The sequence below is a fragment of the Sorex araneus genome, chromosome 1 (assembly GCF_027595985.1).
Source record: "Sorex araneus isolate mSorAra2 chromosome 1, mSorAra2.pri, whole genome shotgun sequence".
Taxonomy (NCBI): Eukaryota; Metazoa; Chordata; class Mammalia; order Eulipotyphla; family Soricidae; genus Sorex; species Sorex araneus.
In genome coordinates, this window is record NC_073302.1 from 98,811,110 (window position 1) to 98,828,951 (window position 17,842).

At 40.7% G+C, this 17,842-nt stretch overlaps 2 protein-coding genes across 2 annotated transcripts in view; both read left to right on the plus strand.

Moving 5' to 3' along the window:
* The window catches only part of FOLH1 (folate hydrolase 1), a 92,168-nt gene extending 87,790 nt beyond the window's left edge, over positions 1–4,378 (plus strand). The window contains exon 20 of the transcript XR_008627043.1: positions 4,256–4,378. The gene's annotated coding sequence lies outside the window, so the exon portion shown is untranslated. The remainder of the gene's footprint in view (positions 1–4,255) is intronic.
* Positions 4,379–7,034: 2,656 nt separating this feature from the next.
* On the plus strand, positions 7,035–12,534 carry UBTFL1 (upstream binding transcription factor like 1). Its single transcript, XM_004605633.3, has 2 exons — positions 7,035–7,177; positions 10,722–12,534. The coding sequence occupies exon 2, from the start codon at positions 10,852–10,854 to the stop codon at positions 11,905–11,907; it is 1,056 nt and encodes a 351-aa protein (XP_004605690.2). The 5' UTR covers positions 7,035–7,177; positions 10,722–10,851; the 3' UTR covers positions 11,908–12,534.
* The last annotated feature ends 5,308 nt before the right edge of the window (positions 12,535–17,842 follow it).

Sequence of the window (17,842 nt, forward strand, 5' to 3'; positions counted from 1 at the left end):
ATCATGAAAATGGATATCCCTGCGCCGGAGGGTTTTGATATGAAAGATTTGCATATAAAGCTCGGAAGATTAAAAGTTAGAGTTCATGGTACAGTTTAATTAGATGGGTCCAGGTCCACCCCCAAATGTCCAGGCCTCTCTGTTATCCTTGTACGATGCCCAGTCCACTGTCTAGCCTCTGGAATCTTGCCTCTGGGCCTCTCTTGGACGGTGGCCCAAGGACTTCTGGTGTTTCTGCTTTCCTTAGTCCCGGGCCATGGCCGGTGGGCGAGAGTCCCGTGCTCAGCGCCTGGCTGGGCATCGGAGCTCTGCCTGCGCCTGCGCTTTCCTGTGCTGGAGCAGCCTGCTGGCCTAACAGCAGTAGCCCTTAAGCACAGCTAGTGTGGCCGGAGATACAAACAAAATAAAACAGAACAAACATCCATGTATTCCAGTGGTAGGGCATGCTGACCCTGCGGGTGACCCAGAATTCCACCCCCGGCTCAATTTTAAAAAAGAAAAAAGTGCCTCGGATCTGGCAAGACTGTGGGGGGCAGCCAGAATTTCGGGCCTGGGACCCTCTGAGTTTCCCAGCTGGGTGTCGCAGGCCGCGCCCACCCCTCCCTGCGGCCGTCCCACCGACTGGTCTGATTGGATGCCTTCAGCGGACCGGTCGCCCGGGCCCCACTGCCCTGGATCAGGGCCACTCCCGTTCGGTATTAGTACCAGGCTCCAGCACCCGAGGGTGCGCTCTGGGCCGCGCTGATTCATGCTTGTGGCTGCTCCCCAGGGAGACGCTTTCCCGGTGCTCTGTCCGGTCGCACCCCAGACGCCAGTCTCTGTCTCAAGGCTCGGGGTCCTTCCCTTCTCGGGGAAGAGTGCTAGTGTCGGAGAGACCTTTGTTTCCCCGAGCGCCAGGCAGTGCTCCAGCTCGGATTCCCAGGTGACTCCTGGGAAGTGCTCTCTCGCCGCCGGAGCAAGACTGCGACCTGGCTGGACCGACTCGGAGGCTGAGCGCCGCCCGCGACACTGTCAGCAGAACTACTAGCACCCAGCTGGGACACCCAACGGTGCCCGCGGGCCCTGGTCTGGGTGCTCCCAGCGCCCTCCCCCGCCCCCGCCGGGCCTGCGGTCCGCAGGGCAGGGGCAGACTCATCCCCTCCAGCAGCCAAGGCCTCTCTAGAGGCTTCCCTGAGAGGCTGTCCTGTCAACTCCGGGTCCCTGCCACCCACCTTAGAAAAATGCAGGCGCTTGAATTGACCAGGATTCCTATGTGATAAACTGATATAAATGTCGTGAACCCTAGAGCGTGTTTTTCTGTTTGTTTGATTGTTTCTATGTAGATTTTTTCCACGTCTAGGTCTGTTTCTCAAGTTCTGTGGTTGTGACTGAAAGATTCTAAGACACTTTTATTTTGTTTTCTAAATCCAGCCAGGGACGGAATTCTGGGCCAGCCGCTGGGTAGGCTAGTGTCCTGCCACCAGACTACATGTACATTCATTTTATTTTATTTGGATTTTGGGCCACATTAGCTGTGTTCAAGGACTATTCCTGACTATTCCAGGAGGTGGCTCCAGGTGGTATGTGAGGGACACTCCAGGCTGGGCCTGGGATCAAGGCTTCCTGAATGCAGAGCAAGTACCTTTGAGCTATCTCTGGACTCTCAGGAAGTACACTTACATGGAGCCCAAGGATTCTCAGGAACCCCTTGGTAATATCAGAAGTCTTGTTTCCCCACTCCATCTTCTTGAGAAGGATGTCTGATAATTTTATTATTATAACCCTGCGAATAGGGGAGCAATCATTTCCTGACACTATTAGAGAATTTGCATCAGAAATATCATATCCTAGACTGTATCTGTGTATGGAATCTCTCTGTTCTTTTACCCTTGATTTTAGGATATAGAATCTGGACTTTATAGTCCAGTGGGCCCAGGTGAGTGAGAAATCCTTTCAAAAAATTAAAATGGTTTTAAGAGGATTAAAAAAAAGATGAAATCTAGCAAAATTAACAAAGCCTGAAATGACCCTATATTTAACAGAAAATATACTAACTTCACAACTAAATAATGTTACTACTTTTTGTAAACCAGTATGTATTACATATCTACTATATAAACTTTGAATCAACATGAGCATTTCAATTATGCATATGTACTGCTAATACAATGTAAGGATATGAGAGAATAGAGTAATAAGATAAGCAGAGTCCAAGAGAAAATAAGCAAAAACTTTTATGTTCATTTCTTAAGAAGGAAAAGGAAAAATTAGAGGGATGAGTTCCAATGGGGGGACTCATTGAAAACAATATCAAATATCAGAGAAGTTTTGTTCATGAGACATTGACAAAAAATTTTTAAAAAATTAAAAAGACATTGAAAAGATATGTAACGTGAAAGCAGATTCTGCCAGAGCAAGTCAGGAGACTGATTACTTTGGGTTAATCAACAGATTGTGGGTGTTTAATCTTCCTGATAAACTCTCAAGAAAGTAATGTAGGCAGGTAGATTAGGGAAGAGCCCTCACTTCCCCTCCCCTCACAGCAATGAAATTCCTGGGAAGTTATAAAGTGACTAGTCCTCACTTGTGGACACAGAAAGACCTGAGACCTTCCCCAGCAGCAGACCCTGAGGAGACTGGACCCCTCCCTACAGAAAGGGCCTGAAGGTGAACCCTCAATGTAATCTGATTAACCCTGGAGGTTCAACTAGCGCAGACCAGAGAAGGCTGGAGCCACCCTCTAAGAAGATCCAGCAGGAACAGAAGAAGTGTGTGCATCTGCTGTCCCAGCCCATGTGCTGCTTGTGCCCATGTGGCCGAGCACTTGTGTTGCCTGCATCTCCCTTCTTGGATGTGTGCTGTCATGCTTCCATATCCCGTGCTGGGGTGTGTAGGGGCTCTCTCTGCCTTTGGAGAAGTCTGGAAGTCTGGGTTCTCACTTGAGCACTTTATTCTCCTCACTTTCTCTTTCTCCTTCTCCTTCCTAAAAATCCTCCAAATAAAATCTGTCTTACCTCACTGCTCATCCATTCCTAAAACTCTTTTCTGGAGGGTAAAACAAGAACCCAAAACCCTAGGGGAGGACTAGGACTGACTTTTCTGCAAAGAGCAATTCCTTGCTCCAGCCTGAGTCTGTGACTTCTGGAAAAATCGGGTGATGGGGACCAACTCCTGTGCAGACATGACCAAGTAGATGTCAGGTGTGTAACTTGACAGTTGCCTGCTGGTCCTGGAGGGAGACGATAGATGGGGTGGGTGCTGTGCAGGGACTCCAGCCTCATGGCAGATGTTACCAACCCTAGACTTCCTGGTGGGTCCTTGGGTGACAGGGGTGGGCTGAGAAAAAGTGATCACCTCCCTCCTCTCCACCCTGAGGACCACCTACCGCAAAAAGAATGCACCCAGATTCAGGCAGATAACTAAATATAGTGAGTGGAGGGAATTATGAATAAGAATATAGTTTTAAAAGTAGCCATGTAGTTCATCTTTTGAAGAATAATTTATTTTAAAAACAATGAATCAGAGGCCAGAGTGATAGTACAGTAGGAAGGGTATTTGCCTTGCACACAGCCAACCCGAATTTGACCCCAGGTAGCCCACATGGTCCCCTGTGCCCTTCCAGAAGTGATCCAGAGCCAGGAGTAAGCCCTTAGCACTGCCAGATGTGGCACAAATATAGAAAGAAAAAACAAAACCAACAAAACCATTGAGCACTGGTGTACAGATAGATAGTGTAAGGGTTAAGGTTTTTGCCTTATATGCAGCTGATCTCCGTTCAGTTCCCAGCACTGCGCGGTCCCCAAGAACTATGGGGTTCTTTAAGGACAGCCCTGGAGGCTTCTGCACCCCATTTTCTGAACATGCTAAGAGACCTCTCAAAAATGTGAGCAAACAGGGGCTGACCCGGGTTCGATCCACGGCATCCCATATGGTCCCCCAAGCACCACCAGGAGTAATTCCTGAGTGCAAAGCCAGGAGTAACCCCTGAGCATCGCTGGGTGTGACCCAAAAAGCAAAAAAAAAAAAAATGTGAGCAAACAAGCAAATTTAAAAGAGCAATAATTCCTTGTATTATATAGATTTTCTCAAGGTGTGGCTCCTAGGTAAAGATTGGATAATGTAAATTTGGTTAAGTAAATTTTAATCCAAGGGTGGGTATTTGGGTGGGTCTTCCTACCTGCAAATTCTAATCCTGTCTACCAATACTTTTGCAAAGGATGTAGTGTTTGGAGAATCTCTAAATACCATGCAAAGAAACAAGTTTCTTTTTCATCAGATGTTTCTACTTGACTCGACTATGGAGATGCCTAAAATTTACTGCTAGAAAAAGTGAGGACCTAATCAATGAACTGAATTTAAAGAAACAACTCATCGAGCAAGAATGAAAAAATTCATTTTTAGTACTCATAGGTAAGTACTTTATATATAAGAAAATCAATGTTTTCTCTACTTAAATGGGTATTTGAACATTACTTAGTTAACTCACAAGATAAACTAAAAACATCAAAAAATATTAGTAAAAATTATTATATTACTTTTTGTGATTTGGGCTGCAATTCCAGGTTCTCTGTGGCTATTCCCCAATGTTCTCAGGGGACCACCGAGTGTAGGGAACAAGCCCAGGCCTCAGTACAGAGTGTGTGCTCTGCTCTTTGAGTTATCTATAATGTTATTCCTTGTTGGACACGGAGCGGGCAGGAGCAACTCCATCTTGACTGTTCCTGCTCCATGTCTTGTTTTTCTCTTAGACATTTTGTTTTTCTTAAAACCTCACTTCTCCCTCCCTGGCCATCTGGGAAGGAAGGACATCTGGCCTGAAAAGTTGGCCTTGGCAGATAGTTTCATAACCGATATCCACTATCTATAGAAGTCACCCAGACGCAGACAGGGCAGGCAGCCGCCAGAATGTTCTGAAACATGTCTAGATGACCTATCTGTAACTGCTTGTTTGTACTACTTGAAATTAGGTTTCCCTTTGAATTCCGAAACTTGCATTTTTACTTATATTTTTGTTTGAATTCATATGCACAGGCTATGATGTAAGCATTGACTCTAAAACTTGCAGTTTCTCCCTTGCTTGGGGTCTTGCCTTGGCCTGTGTGACTAAAGGCTTGATCCCAGCTAGCTGGCTCGAATAAACTCCTCTTGCATGTTGCATTACTGGCCGGACTCTGTGCGGTTCAGAGGGGGAAATTATCGATTCCAGACTCTAACACCCTGACTTTAAATTACTACATTATGTTTAGTGGTATGTTAACTTAATGAATCATTTGCTGGTGCCATAGCTTTTTATTTTTAATGATGAAAAATAGTAATTCATTTACCTGTTGAGTCTACCTAATCCATTTACCTATTGAGTGACATTTTATTGACATGCAAGTGTTTTTGTTTTTATTTTGATGCCATACCCAGTGGTGCTCAGGGCTTATTCCTAGCTCTGTGCTATGGAATTACCCCATGCAGGGCTTAGTGGACCATATGGAATGCTTCAGACTGAACCGGGGTGGCCTCACATTAGGCAAGCACCCTCCAACTGTATTATCTCTCCAGCCCCTACTGACATGCAAGTTCTCTGTAGTTTTATAGATTTTTGTTTGTCTGATTTTGAACCACAGCCAGTAATGCTCAGAGCTTAGCCGTGTCTCTCTGCTCTAGAATCATTCCTGCAGTGCTCTGCAGACAGCATGTGATCCCAGGGATCAAGTAGGCATCATGTTATGCAAGCAACTAACTCCTCTCCTGTGTCCCAGTTTTATGAATTTTAAACTCATTTGAGTAACTACCAAGAAACGATGATTGCTGAGTTATTCATCAAGAATATTTAGAATTCTAAGTAAAGCATCTGTCTGTGTCAAAATCTCTTTCAAAGTGACTGTACCACTAGAATGAGTTCCTGTTCCACATTTTTACCAGCATTTGGTGCTTCGAGCTTTCCAAGTTAACTATTCTAAGAGTTAGTATCTAACTCTTAGTTATTATAGAATACTCTTAAGTATTCTAAGAGTTAGTATCTCATTGGTTAGCTTGCATTTTTGGATTAAAAATGATGTTGAGCATCGTGGTTTACTATTTTCTCTTCTATATTTATCTGGTGTCTGATCAGGTTTTTTTTACTTAAACAGCCAGAAAAAATACACAAGTATCTTCAGGGCACAAAGATACTTGAAAATGCATAAGGGCACCATAGAACAACTGTGAAAGCTAACATGTTTCATTTATGATGTGGATGCTCAAAAATAAACAAGCAAAAATGTTTTCTAGCAAAATTAAATGTGGGTCTCTATTAAGGATAAAACAAACATAATAATAAACACATTTTCTTCTTAGTAAGAGATAATGTAATAAAGAAAATTTACAATTAAAACATTTTTGTTCATGCCTGATGCCCAATGCTCAGTGGCTGTGCAGTACTAAACTTTCTGCTGAAAGGCGCACACTCCAGTCATTTTTCTGGCTCAGAGGGGAAAAAAGAAAAGTAAGATAGACTCTCTTACTCTTCTGGATACAACACAAAAATTGTTCAGTGGTGATATTGCCAGGCTAGCCGACATCATTTTTTTAAATATTGGACATTGTTTTATAGTACAGAATCATGAGTAAATAAAACCTTCTGGATAAGACTATTAAAAATCTTCTCTACAGGGCAGGAGCAATAGCATAGCAGGTAGGGCGTTTGCCTTGTACGTGGCCTACCTGGGTTCGATTCCCAGCATCCCATATGGTCCCCTGAGCACCGCCAGGGGTAATTCCTGAGTGCAGAGCCAGGAGTAACTCCTGTGCATTCCCAGGTGTGACCCAAAAAGCAAAAAAAAAAAAAAATCTCTACAATATTTTATTTGAAACATGTATATAATGTAAGTGGTTTGTGTGTTATATGTATGCATGCTAGTATGCATATATGCATTTATATATGACTTTAAGTATTCATATTATTTTATATATTGCATAATGTGGCATCTCAGAGAATACAAACTTCAGGCTAGTGTTGTTTAATCTATAGAAATGTCAGAATTATTATAAGGCTAGGACCTATTTCTATTTTTCAGAATCCCTACTAGCAGAGTTTCTGATAAAATAACTCTGAGCTGAGTCTCCAGAATTCAAGTTTTCCAACATGTTCCCAGTTCCAGAGATGAAAATTGAGAACCTTTTCTTTAGAGAAACTTCTTTTCTTTAGAAAACATCTAAAACAATTTCTGTAAGTAATATAAATTGAATTCAGCTGTGAGCCCCTATCACAGTACTGAATATTTCTACCTCTCAATTTATTTTACTACGCATTTTTCCTATTTGGATGTTTTAAGTGTTGGGTTTCTCAGCTGCTTCTATTACTGTGCTCCAGATTTTTTCTCTTTGGTCTTTAGGAGAATATTTATCAAATATTCCATATGTAAGATAGCAGGTTATTGTCCTGGACTGTTTGGTACTTGCCTGCACAGATTCCTTTGCTCTCTTGTAATGCTTTTTTGCTGTCTCTTGTTTATTTACTAATGCTTCAGACTCTGTGTTTTCTTTGTTGTTCGTTTGTTTGTTTTTCTTGTCACAGAGGAACTTCTTTCATCATTTCTTGAAGGGCAAGTATATTGGTGGTAAGCTTTATTAACTTTTGTTTCTCTGCAAAAGTCTTTATTTCTTTATTATATTTGAATGATCATTCTGTGAAGAGGATTCTTGTTTGTTCTAGCTTGCCTGTAATCAGAGCGAACATGCTTCAATCCTCCTTCTCCCATTGTGCTTTGCTGAGAAGAGTGATGATAGCCACATGTCTGCTGCCCTATTCTATTTCTTGGAGTAGCATTTTCTCACTTTCTTTATACAGGGACATTTATGAATGGGATTGTTTTTCATATCTATTTCTTTTATTTCATTCTTTATATATAGGAAAGCATACTGATTTTGTAACTTGCCACGTTACTATACAAATATATAAATTAATTTTTTTTTGCTTTTTGGGTCACACCTGGAGATGCACAGGGGTTACTCCTGGCTCTGCACTCAGGAATTACTCCTGGCAGTGCTCAGGGGACCATATGGGATGCTGGGAATTGAACCCAGGTCGGCCACGTGCAAGGCAAACGCCCTACCCGCTGTGCTATCGCTCCAGCCCCCAACAAATGAATTTTTTAAAGAGTTTTATTGTAGTCTTTAGTGTTTTCAAAATATACTTTCTGCAAATAGTGAAAGCCTGATTTCTTCCTTTCCTATCTGGATGCCTTTGACATCTTTATCTTGCCTAACTTCTATGGAAAGTATTTCCAGTGCTAATTGAAAAGGAGTGACAAGGGTGGGCAAATTTGTCTTGTGCCTGATCTTAGAAGGAAGACTTCTATTTTCTCCCCATTGAGAATAATGTTTGCTGTGCACTTGTGGTAGGTGACTTTGACTATTCTGAGGAAAGTGTCTTCAACTCCCATTTTGTTGAGACCTTCTACCATGATTGGGTGCTGGATCTTGTCAAAAGCTTTCTCTGCATCTATTAATGTAATACTATGTTCTTTATTATTTCATTTATTGATATGGTGTATTATGTTGATTGACTTGTGAATGTTAAACCATCCTTGCATCGCATCCTTGGGATGAATCACACTTGGTTATGGTGTGTGATCTTTTTGATGAGTTCTTGGATTCTATTGCTAGTAATTTGTTGAAGATCTTTGCATCTGTGTTCATCAGGGTTATTGGCCTGTAATTCTCTCTCTGTTTTTTTTGGCAGTATCTCTGATTAGTTGTCATTGGGATTTATATATTCTCAATTGTGAAAATTTTAAAAATAGTATAGTAGTCTTATATGGTTTGTAACACACTGATCTTAGTGGATATTTTAATATTAAGGTCAATATAAATCAGTACAAGAGGAATTAATATTATTAATATTTTTCATTCTTAGAACTAAAGACTATTTAAACTAAGATTAATGTGATGCTGACTAATTATGTCTCAGGAAAAGATGAGAATAGAATTTTTTACTAAATATTGTAGAACACAGTTTGTGTGTGTGTGTGTGTGTGTGTGATCATCTTCTCTCAGGCTTTTCTATCAATGGAAGTGAGAAAACCTGTAGGAATCTGAGGCATGGCTCACATATGCATGCAGAGGAAAAATAAAGAGCAGTATTTCTTCTAGCCATTTCCTAAATTACCTGCACATTTATCATAATAAATATTTGGTGACAATGCTACAGTGCAACATTTCATTCATATCTATAGGTTTCTGAATGATAAAATCTTTAGCACTTTAATTTATTGATCCTCTTATACATATCTATACTTATATTTATTTTTTCTTTACATCATATTTATATTTAGATGGATTTTTATCTAATAAAAATGAAAATTGTAACTGGTCCATGATGCATGCCAATTATATTTATTTCTCTTAAGATTTTCTTATGTACTTATGTTTCTTTTCTCAGCTTTCCCTAATGCTTTCGCACATTTATTCTGACTTTAAAACTCTTCCCCAGACATATAAACTTTTCAATAATCCCTCCATTTTCTCTTCAGACTGCTTACTCCAGGTTTAGCTTTTCATACTGGTTAGACTTTCAGTAGCCAAACTCCTAGCCAGGTATCTTCATCTTGATGATACTTTGTTAGTAGCCTTTCCCTAATATATCTCCAAATATCTGTGTTAGCTGGTTTTCTGCTATCCCAGTTGACTGCATATATATTAAAACTTCAAAATTTAGGACTAGAGGGATCACAAAATGGGATAATCACATGTTTTGCATGTAGGAGGGCTGAATTTAATCCCAGGCACCAAACACTACCCTGAGCACCACCAGGAATAAACACCCAAGTACCATCCAGTGTCTTGGATAAAAAAAAAATTTAAATGGTCAGTTCTACATTTAAATTGTATTTGCATGATAGCTCCTTGAATTAATCTGACTTGATCATTATCTATGATGTTCTGTATGATTTATTTGTTCAATTAGAAAAGTGTGATAATACAATCTACCATAACTATAGTGTTGCCATTGATATATCTCCTTAAGTCTAGCAGTTGTTTATAGAATTTGCTGTCCCTTCATTTAGTGCATATTATTTTAATGAGTTCAAAATAATTGAACTCTTGATCTATTGATCCCTTGATCAATATGTAATGACCATCCTTATCTCTTGTTTACTTTATTTTGAATGCTATTTGGTGTGATCCAAGTCTGACTCTCCCTGCCCTTATTAAAATTTGTCATTAGCCTGTATTATTGTTTTCCATCCTTAACACTTGTCGTGAGAGTTCAAGTGTGTCCCTAGTAGCAGAAGATTGGAATTTTTTTCTGGACTTATCCCACCCTCCAACCTGTGGCTTTTGATAGGAAAATTCAGTTCATTAGGATAAGGTGAATTACTGATAAAAAGTTATTTATTGCCATTTTCCTATAAGGATTTTTTTCATGTATATGTTTTATAATGTGGGCCATTCAGTATTCTGTGAAGAACTGCTTGGATTCAACAAATGTCTTTAGCCCTTGCTTTTATGAAAACGCTTGTCATTTCTTCAAATCTAAATGATAATCTTGCAGAGTAGAGGATTCCTGGTAGAATGTTATTTTATTCAGTATTTTGAATTTGACTATGTCAACCTCTTCTTATTTTTTTCTCTTCTCTTCTTATTTTATGACTAACATTTGAGAAATCTGAAGTCTTTGTAAGTGATATTTTCTATAAGATAAATTATGGATGGGACATTTTGAATGTTATTGTTATTTATTGCATAAAGGTCTTTTCTTTTCTCCTCAGAAACAAAGTTTCATGTGCAGTATTATTTCCAGAAATCAAAAAGTTCTGAGCCTTGAGAACAAGAGTAACTTGATAAGCCTAGATATAAACCTGTCTAACTGGGGTCTTAAAAGTGATCCAAAACCTAAAAATGGCATTACCTCAAGGCCAAGATGACTGGTGCAAAGAAGACTCTATTCAGCTGTTGGAACGCATGGAGGATAACCTATCTGATGATGATAACACGTTCAAAACCACCCAGTCAAAACTGGACTGGGATAAAATTGCTTTTAAAGACTTTTCTGGAGAGACATGCAAACTGAAGTGGTTACAGATTTCTAACAATTTGAGAAAATTTCGTACATTGAAAGAATTGGTCTTGGATGCCAAGGAACGTGTTGGAAAACCTTACAAAAGGAAAAGTTGCAAAAGACATCATGACCTACCCAAGAAGCCTTTAACTGCTTACTTCCGATTCTTCAAGGAGCAGAGGCTCCAGTATTCACAAATGCACCCCCCACTGAACAGTAAGGAACTGACCAAAGTGCTGTCTAAGAAATACAAGGAACTCCCAAAGCAGGAAAAAGAAAAATACATCCAAGATTTCCAAAGGGAGAAACAGGAGTTTGAGCAGAAACTGACTCAGTTCAGAGAAGAGCACCCTGACCTAGCCCCGAACAGCAAGAGGAGGAGACCAGTAAAAGGACAAAAGAAGGGTCAAGAAAATGTACAAGATATGGATTCTTTGCCTAAAAGTGGCTTTCCCCATAGGATACTATTTCATGGAGAGCCCCCAAAGCCCCCCATGCATGGATATTATAAATTCCATCAGGATTTGTGGTCAAGTGAGGAGCTGCAAGACGTGCCCCTGAAAAAGCGCATGGTGGAGATATGCAGGAGGTGGCAGAGAGTCCCCCAGAGCCAGAAGGAGCTCTATGAGCAGGAAGCCAAGGACCTTCAGGTACAGTATAAGACAGACCTGGATCGCTGGCTCAGGACTCTTTCCCCTCAGGAGTATGCCGCATACAGAGAGATATCCTATGCTAAACCTAAGTCCATGGGCGTGAAGGGAGACCAAAACACCAACTTCAGTCTCCAATCCTCATTTGTAAGGGACAGATTTGGAGAAGAGCCGGGCCTGCAAGCTCCAGGGATAGAAGAATCATCAGGAAATAGTGAAGATGATTCTTATGTCTGTGTGGATTAGCAGAAAATAAGGAAGATGGAGAAGATGAGGGACGCAGCCAGCCTCAGACTCCAGTGGAGATGAAGAGGGACACATGGAGGCAGAGGCCTACCTCTTGGAGACTTTTTAAATACAGACAGGCTAGGTTGACCCTAGCAGAGGAAGACAGAACTTGAAACAAAAGTCTGAGAGGCTCAAACTGAAGGACTCCTCTCTCTGGCCTTTCCTATGTTTTCTTTCCTTCCTTCCTTCATGTAAAGTTTAAAACTGATTACAAAGAAGGAAAGTGGGGCGGTGCTTCCGGAACGCCTGCTGTCTAGTATTGTTGCTACGCATGGAGAAGCTCCGTGCAATCACGATGTTGGCATAAACATTGAGAGCACTGCGTCACGCTGGATCAGACTGTGGGAAACCGTTCTCAAGTGTTCTTCCGGAGATAGGTCCAGGTGTCCTACCTGACCTGGAAGTTTTCCTCAGGACTCATGGACTCTAAGGCAGATTTGGTTATATGCAGGGAGGACAGTTGCCTTTGAGAAACTTGTCAAATCCTCGCATTTCTCTCCCTCTTCTGAAGTAAGGAGTGACCATCATCTATCTTGTTTGTGAGCACCTGCATTTTTGTATGTATATTTTTTATATGTCAATGAAATTTTTCCAATTAATATTTAAAAAAATAAAATTACTTTTCTTGTGTAGTTCTCGGGATCAACCCAAGACCTCTAATTCTTGACAAATAACATATTTTAAATACTTAGCTTTGGGGTGGCTGGAGAGAGAGCTCAGAAGAATGTATACTCCACACACAGGAGCATCAGGTTTGACCCCCAGAGCCTCATGGTCCCTGAGCACAGCAGGAGTGATCCCAAGAACCACTGGGCATGGCAAAAAAAAAAAAACATAGAATTTTTACTTTTAAATTTTGAATTAGCTGTTCCTTAGAATTAGTCATCCTTGAATTCATGGCCTTACCTTTTCAGACCCAGTGTTTATTCTGGTTTCTGTCCAGTACTCTTTCTAATGTTCTAGGTACAAGTGAATCACATTTCACTATAGACCTCATACATATGAATTAAGTGTGTGTGTCTGCATGCACACTTGTGTAAATAATTTTTGTATTGGCACAACATTTCTCTAGTCATTTGGATTTATTGATACATTTGAAATCTGTCTACATACAGTGCCATTTATAGTTTTGTTCCTATTGACATTTGGTCACATGGCCCAGGCAGAGCCTGGAGTTGCTCTGAAGATGTCATCATCAAGAAAGTTGCTATGGGGTTCCGGGTTACACCAGGCTGGGCAGTGGGCAGGCTTACCTCTGGACCTCTGCTATGTGCATTTTGCTTTTCTATCCAGTGAGATATTGCTTTCCCTTGGTCTCTTACTGAAAGGCTAGTAACTCATAGCTTAACTGCTCCAAATGCTACAGGATTCCTGGTCACTTTTTCTTCCCCACTGGGCTCAGACCCAGCTCCACTATCCAAGTCCATAAGAGTCCCATAACCACTTCCACACTCCACATTATACCCTCTTTCAAGGCATCATATTACAGGTTTGCTGTCTCTGTCAAAGAAAAAGATCAAGGAGAGAGAGAAAGGGAGGGAGAGAGAGAAAGAGAGAGAGAGAGAGACAGGAGGGACAAAGGGAGTGGAGAATTGTTCAAAGTCTCTTCCTTTTAAGGACAGAAATTCAGAAATCCCATTATAAAACTTTACCCTCAATGGGAAAATGTCAGCTGGTGTTTGGTGGACTGGCTCTTTCTCTTGACTTAAAAAGAAAATCAAGATCTCTGACTGAAATGGCATGGCAGTCTTCTCAGAATGACAGTGTTCAAGGGCATTTATAGCTACCTGGCTTGGGATGGGTCCAAGTTGATAACATAGATTTTGTCCTGGCATCTTGTCCAAGAGGGTAAGTCAGATACACCAACATACTTTGTTCTCACTCGTTTTGCCCTCAATTGTAATTCTGGGTAAGAGCATTTTATTCCTTCCATCTATAAGCTGAAAACTAAATTGAATTTAATAAGATGGAAAAGGTAGTCAAGGAGTAGTTTCACAGCTCTCTCCAGCATGGGTGACAATAATGTAATGATAAATAGTGCTTGCTGATGTCATAGACAAAGAATTCTACTCATGCCATTGTTTATATGATGTCTTCTGCTGCAAGTACACTTGCATATTAATTGTGGATGGACTGAAACCTTTCAATGAGATCTCATCCAAATTAATGATTGATATGAAATTATATTTAACAAGTGTAATATTTATATATATGGATTTTCTAGTCGTTTTTTAAGATATATGGTATGTTTTGCACAACAGTAATAATGTTATTTTAACAAACTATGTTCTATGGTCAGAAAAAAAATTAGCTCATAATGCAGGTATAATAATGTAAAATATTACAAACCAGAAAGGAATAATAGAAACTTTAAAATTTAAGAGTCTTGCTCAGTCTCCCACCCTGAGCATTGCAGTGGGTGGGGAGCAAGAAGGAGACACAGCGCCAGAATCCTTTAAAAGCTTCGCATTTGGCTAAAATTTCCCTGGCTAAAACAACCATAAGTGGCAGTAACCACACTTTCACGGCAAAGAGTCCATGGCTCCGACTCTCTGTGACAGACGGGGTGAAGAAAGATGACAACAGTTATAATGAAACCCTAATACTAATTTGGGTTTGGCAATGATTCAGCTGAGCCAAAACTACTCAGATGCCCACATTTTTTGTTTAATTTATTTTTTTTAAGTTGTCAAAATATATATTGCCATCAATATTCCAACACCAATCCAGACACCATTAAACCTTCCCAACAGCATTGTTTTGAATTTTACTAACACCACCCAAGCCTGCCCCAAAGGAATATCCTAGATAATTTATTTTGTATTCCTAACAATGAATGATCCACTAAAAATGATCAAAAAATTTTTCCTTAGAGGAAGGTGTGAAGATTGTTGTGTCTCACCCTGGAGAAATTAAGCTCTTGATTACTAACGGTTATAGGTTGAACAGTGTGTGCTAATGTTTTTTTTAAATTGAGATTGGTTGCCTTCTACCTTACCCCCATCAAATATGGTGTGCTACTCTTGGCACATCAGTGATGAAGAGCATAAGATGTCATGACTGTATGCTCCAAGAATTCTAAAATTTTAATAGGGTGACGTAGCTTGCATTAACTTTTTAACTGATGGTGACTTTGGGGTCTGGAGGTATGTCTGTAGCTTCTTAGTCTCTTCTGAGATTTATTTGTGTGTCTCTGGGTCATGGCCATTCATGAGCTTATATGGCACCAGAGGCAGTTCGTAGGTATGACTGCCCGGCTCCCGGAAGGATAGGGAGGGTGATTGCCCATGCCTGGCTTTGTGAGAGCCTAGAGATTTTGGTCACAAATCCTGCATACCTGTTTTTCAGCAGGTTCATTCTCATGCATGAGGCTTGTCCTGAGTGTGTGAAGATTGGCCATGCGTATAGTAGCAATTGGGTCTCGAGGTTTTCAGCTGCTGGGGTGGGGAGTGGGACTCAGTCCCTACCTCCAGGGCATCCCGCAGTCTGGGGGCATGTCTGCAGCTTGAAACTCTCTTCTGAGATTTATTTGTGAGGCTCTGGATCATGGCTGTTAATGAGCTGACATGGCACCAGAGGATGCCCCATCTTTATGTGCTATTTACTCTAGGTCATCCATATGTGCTATTTTGGAAGCCACACAAATATATCTCCATAACAGAGATGAAATGTACTTTATTCAGAAGCATGACAGAAAATTCATATGGACTACATCTCATTCACACTTCCTTTGAGCTATTTTATTTAAAAAAAAATTCCAGGAATTGAATCATGGGCCTCATACATGCAAGGCTCTTCTGCTGAGTTCATTTTTGGTCTAACCTTAATTCTTAGACCTTTTGTGTAAGTTTTACTTTACCACTTTATCCTTAGAGTGGTGGAGTATAAGTACACTGGATTTATGTCAGCACCATCATATTTTTCCTAAGCCCTCTCTTTTCCTGCTTACATGAGCAGTCTATAGCAAGTCCACAATTTTTTTAAAATTTTATTGAATCACCATGAGATAGTTACAAGCTTTCATGTTTGGGTTACAATCACACAATGATCAAACACCCATCCCTCCACCAGTGCACATTCCCCACCACCAATATCCCCAGTATAACTCCCTTTCCCACCCTCCCCCTGCCTCTATGGCAGACAATATTCCCCATACTTTCTCTACTTTTGGGTATTATAGCTTGCAACACAGACACTGAGAAGTCATCATGTTTGGTCTACTTTCGGCTCACATCTCCCATCCCGAGCAAGTCCATAAATTGTGAGTCAATGAGAAAGGTTGGGTTGTCTTTCTGGAGCACTTCCATTTTCAAAAGATAAAAAGAGAAGCTTCAAATAGCAGAGAAATGAAGCTCTTCTGATGTGATTTCAGGAGATACTACAGTTAGTGAGTTCACAAACTAGTGAGGATAATGCACTGTTTGTCGCAGTGTCATCCTGTTGTTCGATTTGCTCCAGCAAGCACCAGTAACGTCTCCATTGTGAGACTTGTTGTTACTGTTATCCGATATGCCATGGGTAGCTTGCCAGGCTCTGCTGGGCGGGCAAGGTATTCTCGGTAGCTTACCGGGCTCTCCGAGAGGGGCAGAGGAATCGAACCCCAGTCAGCTGCGTGCAGGGCAAAGGCCTTACCTGCTGTGCTATCTCTCCAGCCCAACTGGTACTTAACTGTTGCAAATAAATGATTGCATTTTTAAATTCTAATGTTCTTTGGAATTTAGATACTTTTACAGATGACAAAATGAAAGTAAATCTTAGTTAGATAGATTGCCTAAAACTGCATTTTTTTGAAGAACCACACCAGAACTTTTTAATCACACAACTTGGTATCATGCTCCATTTCTGTCTCACATTAATAGAATCAAGATAAAACTTTTGAAAGTTTTCTGTGTTGGACACCATGGATTAGTTTTTGGTTTACTTCCAGTCAAAACACACTTCCTGAATAAATTCAGGCATCTACTTTCTCTGTTCTTAATTCAAGATCAAACATTTTCTAATACAGGCATTACTGCCTCCTAGATCATTAATTCACACTGACATACATAGTTAAAAGACAAAGTTAAGAGAGTTGTATGTTCACAAGCTCTTAGTCTGGCAGAGAGATCTGTAGAGACAATGGAGAAGTGCCAGGTTTAACTAATATTTTAAACAGATAACCACTTTTTGTATTGCTCAAATCTTTATGATTTCTCAGTGTGATTATGGTAGAAATTCTTCTGGAGAACTTGATTTATCAAGGCTTCCAGACTTAGCTGTTCAGTGCAATAAACAAAGTAGAAATGGGGGCAGGGAGATAGATCAAAGGACAGAGTCTATCATTTCATGCAGGTAGCCCAGGGTCAATCTCTGGCACCAAAATGCCAGAGCACCAGCAAGTGTGGCCCCAGTCCCCCACCCCCCCAAAAAGCGAAAGTATCATGTGTCATTATTAGTTTATTATACTACTTATGATATTATTACTAATACATTTTTGCTTGTTTTGTTTTTGGACCACACCCAGGGATGTCCAGGGGTTGTGAATAAGGGAGCATAAAGATAATTTTTATCTTTGTTTCCCTTTGCTTGAATAGTCCATTAAACTATTGAAGATACTCTAGATGGAGACTTCTGCCTATGTTTTCTGCAATATAGTTCATAAAATCAGATCTGAAAGCAAGGTTTTTAGTCTTTTGTGCATGGTGTGAGGTAGGGGTCTGAGCTGGGCTCTTTTCGTTTTGAATCAAATGAGGCCATGTGTAGGTTTTACACCTGGCTTCACTCTCAGTAATCACTCCTGGAAGGTTCAGGGACCCACCCTATGGGAAGCAGAAGATCAAACCCAGGTCTGCTGTGTGTGAGGCAAGTGCCTTATGCACTGTACTGTCTCTTTAGCTGTAACATCCTTTTTACT

Coding starts and splice junctions, on each gene's coding strand:
- UBTFL1 (XM_004605633.3), top strand. CDS start 10,852: ATGGCATTACCTCAAGGCCAAGATGACTGGTGCAAAGAAGACTCTATT.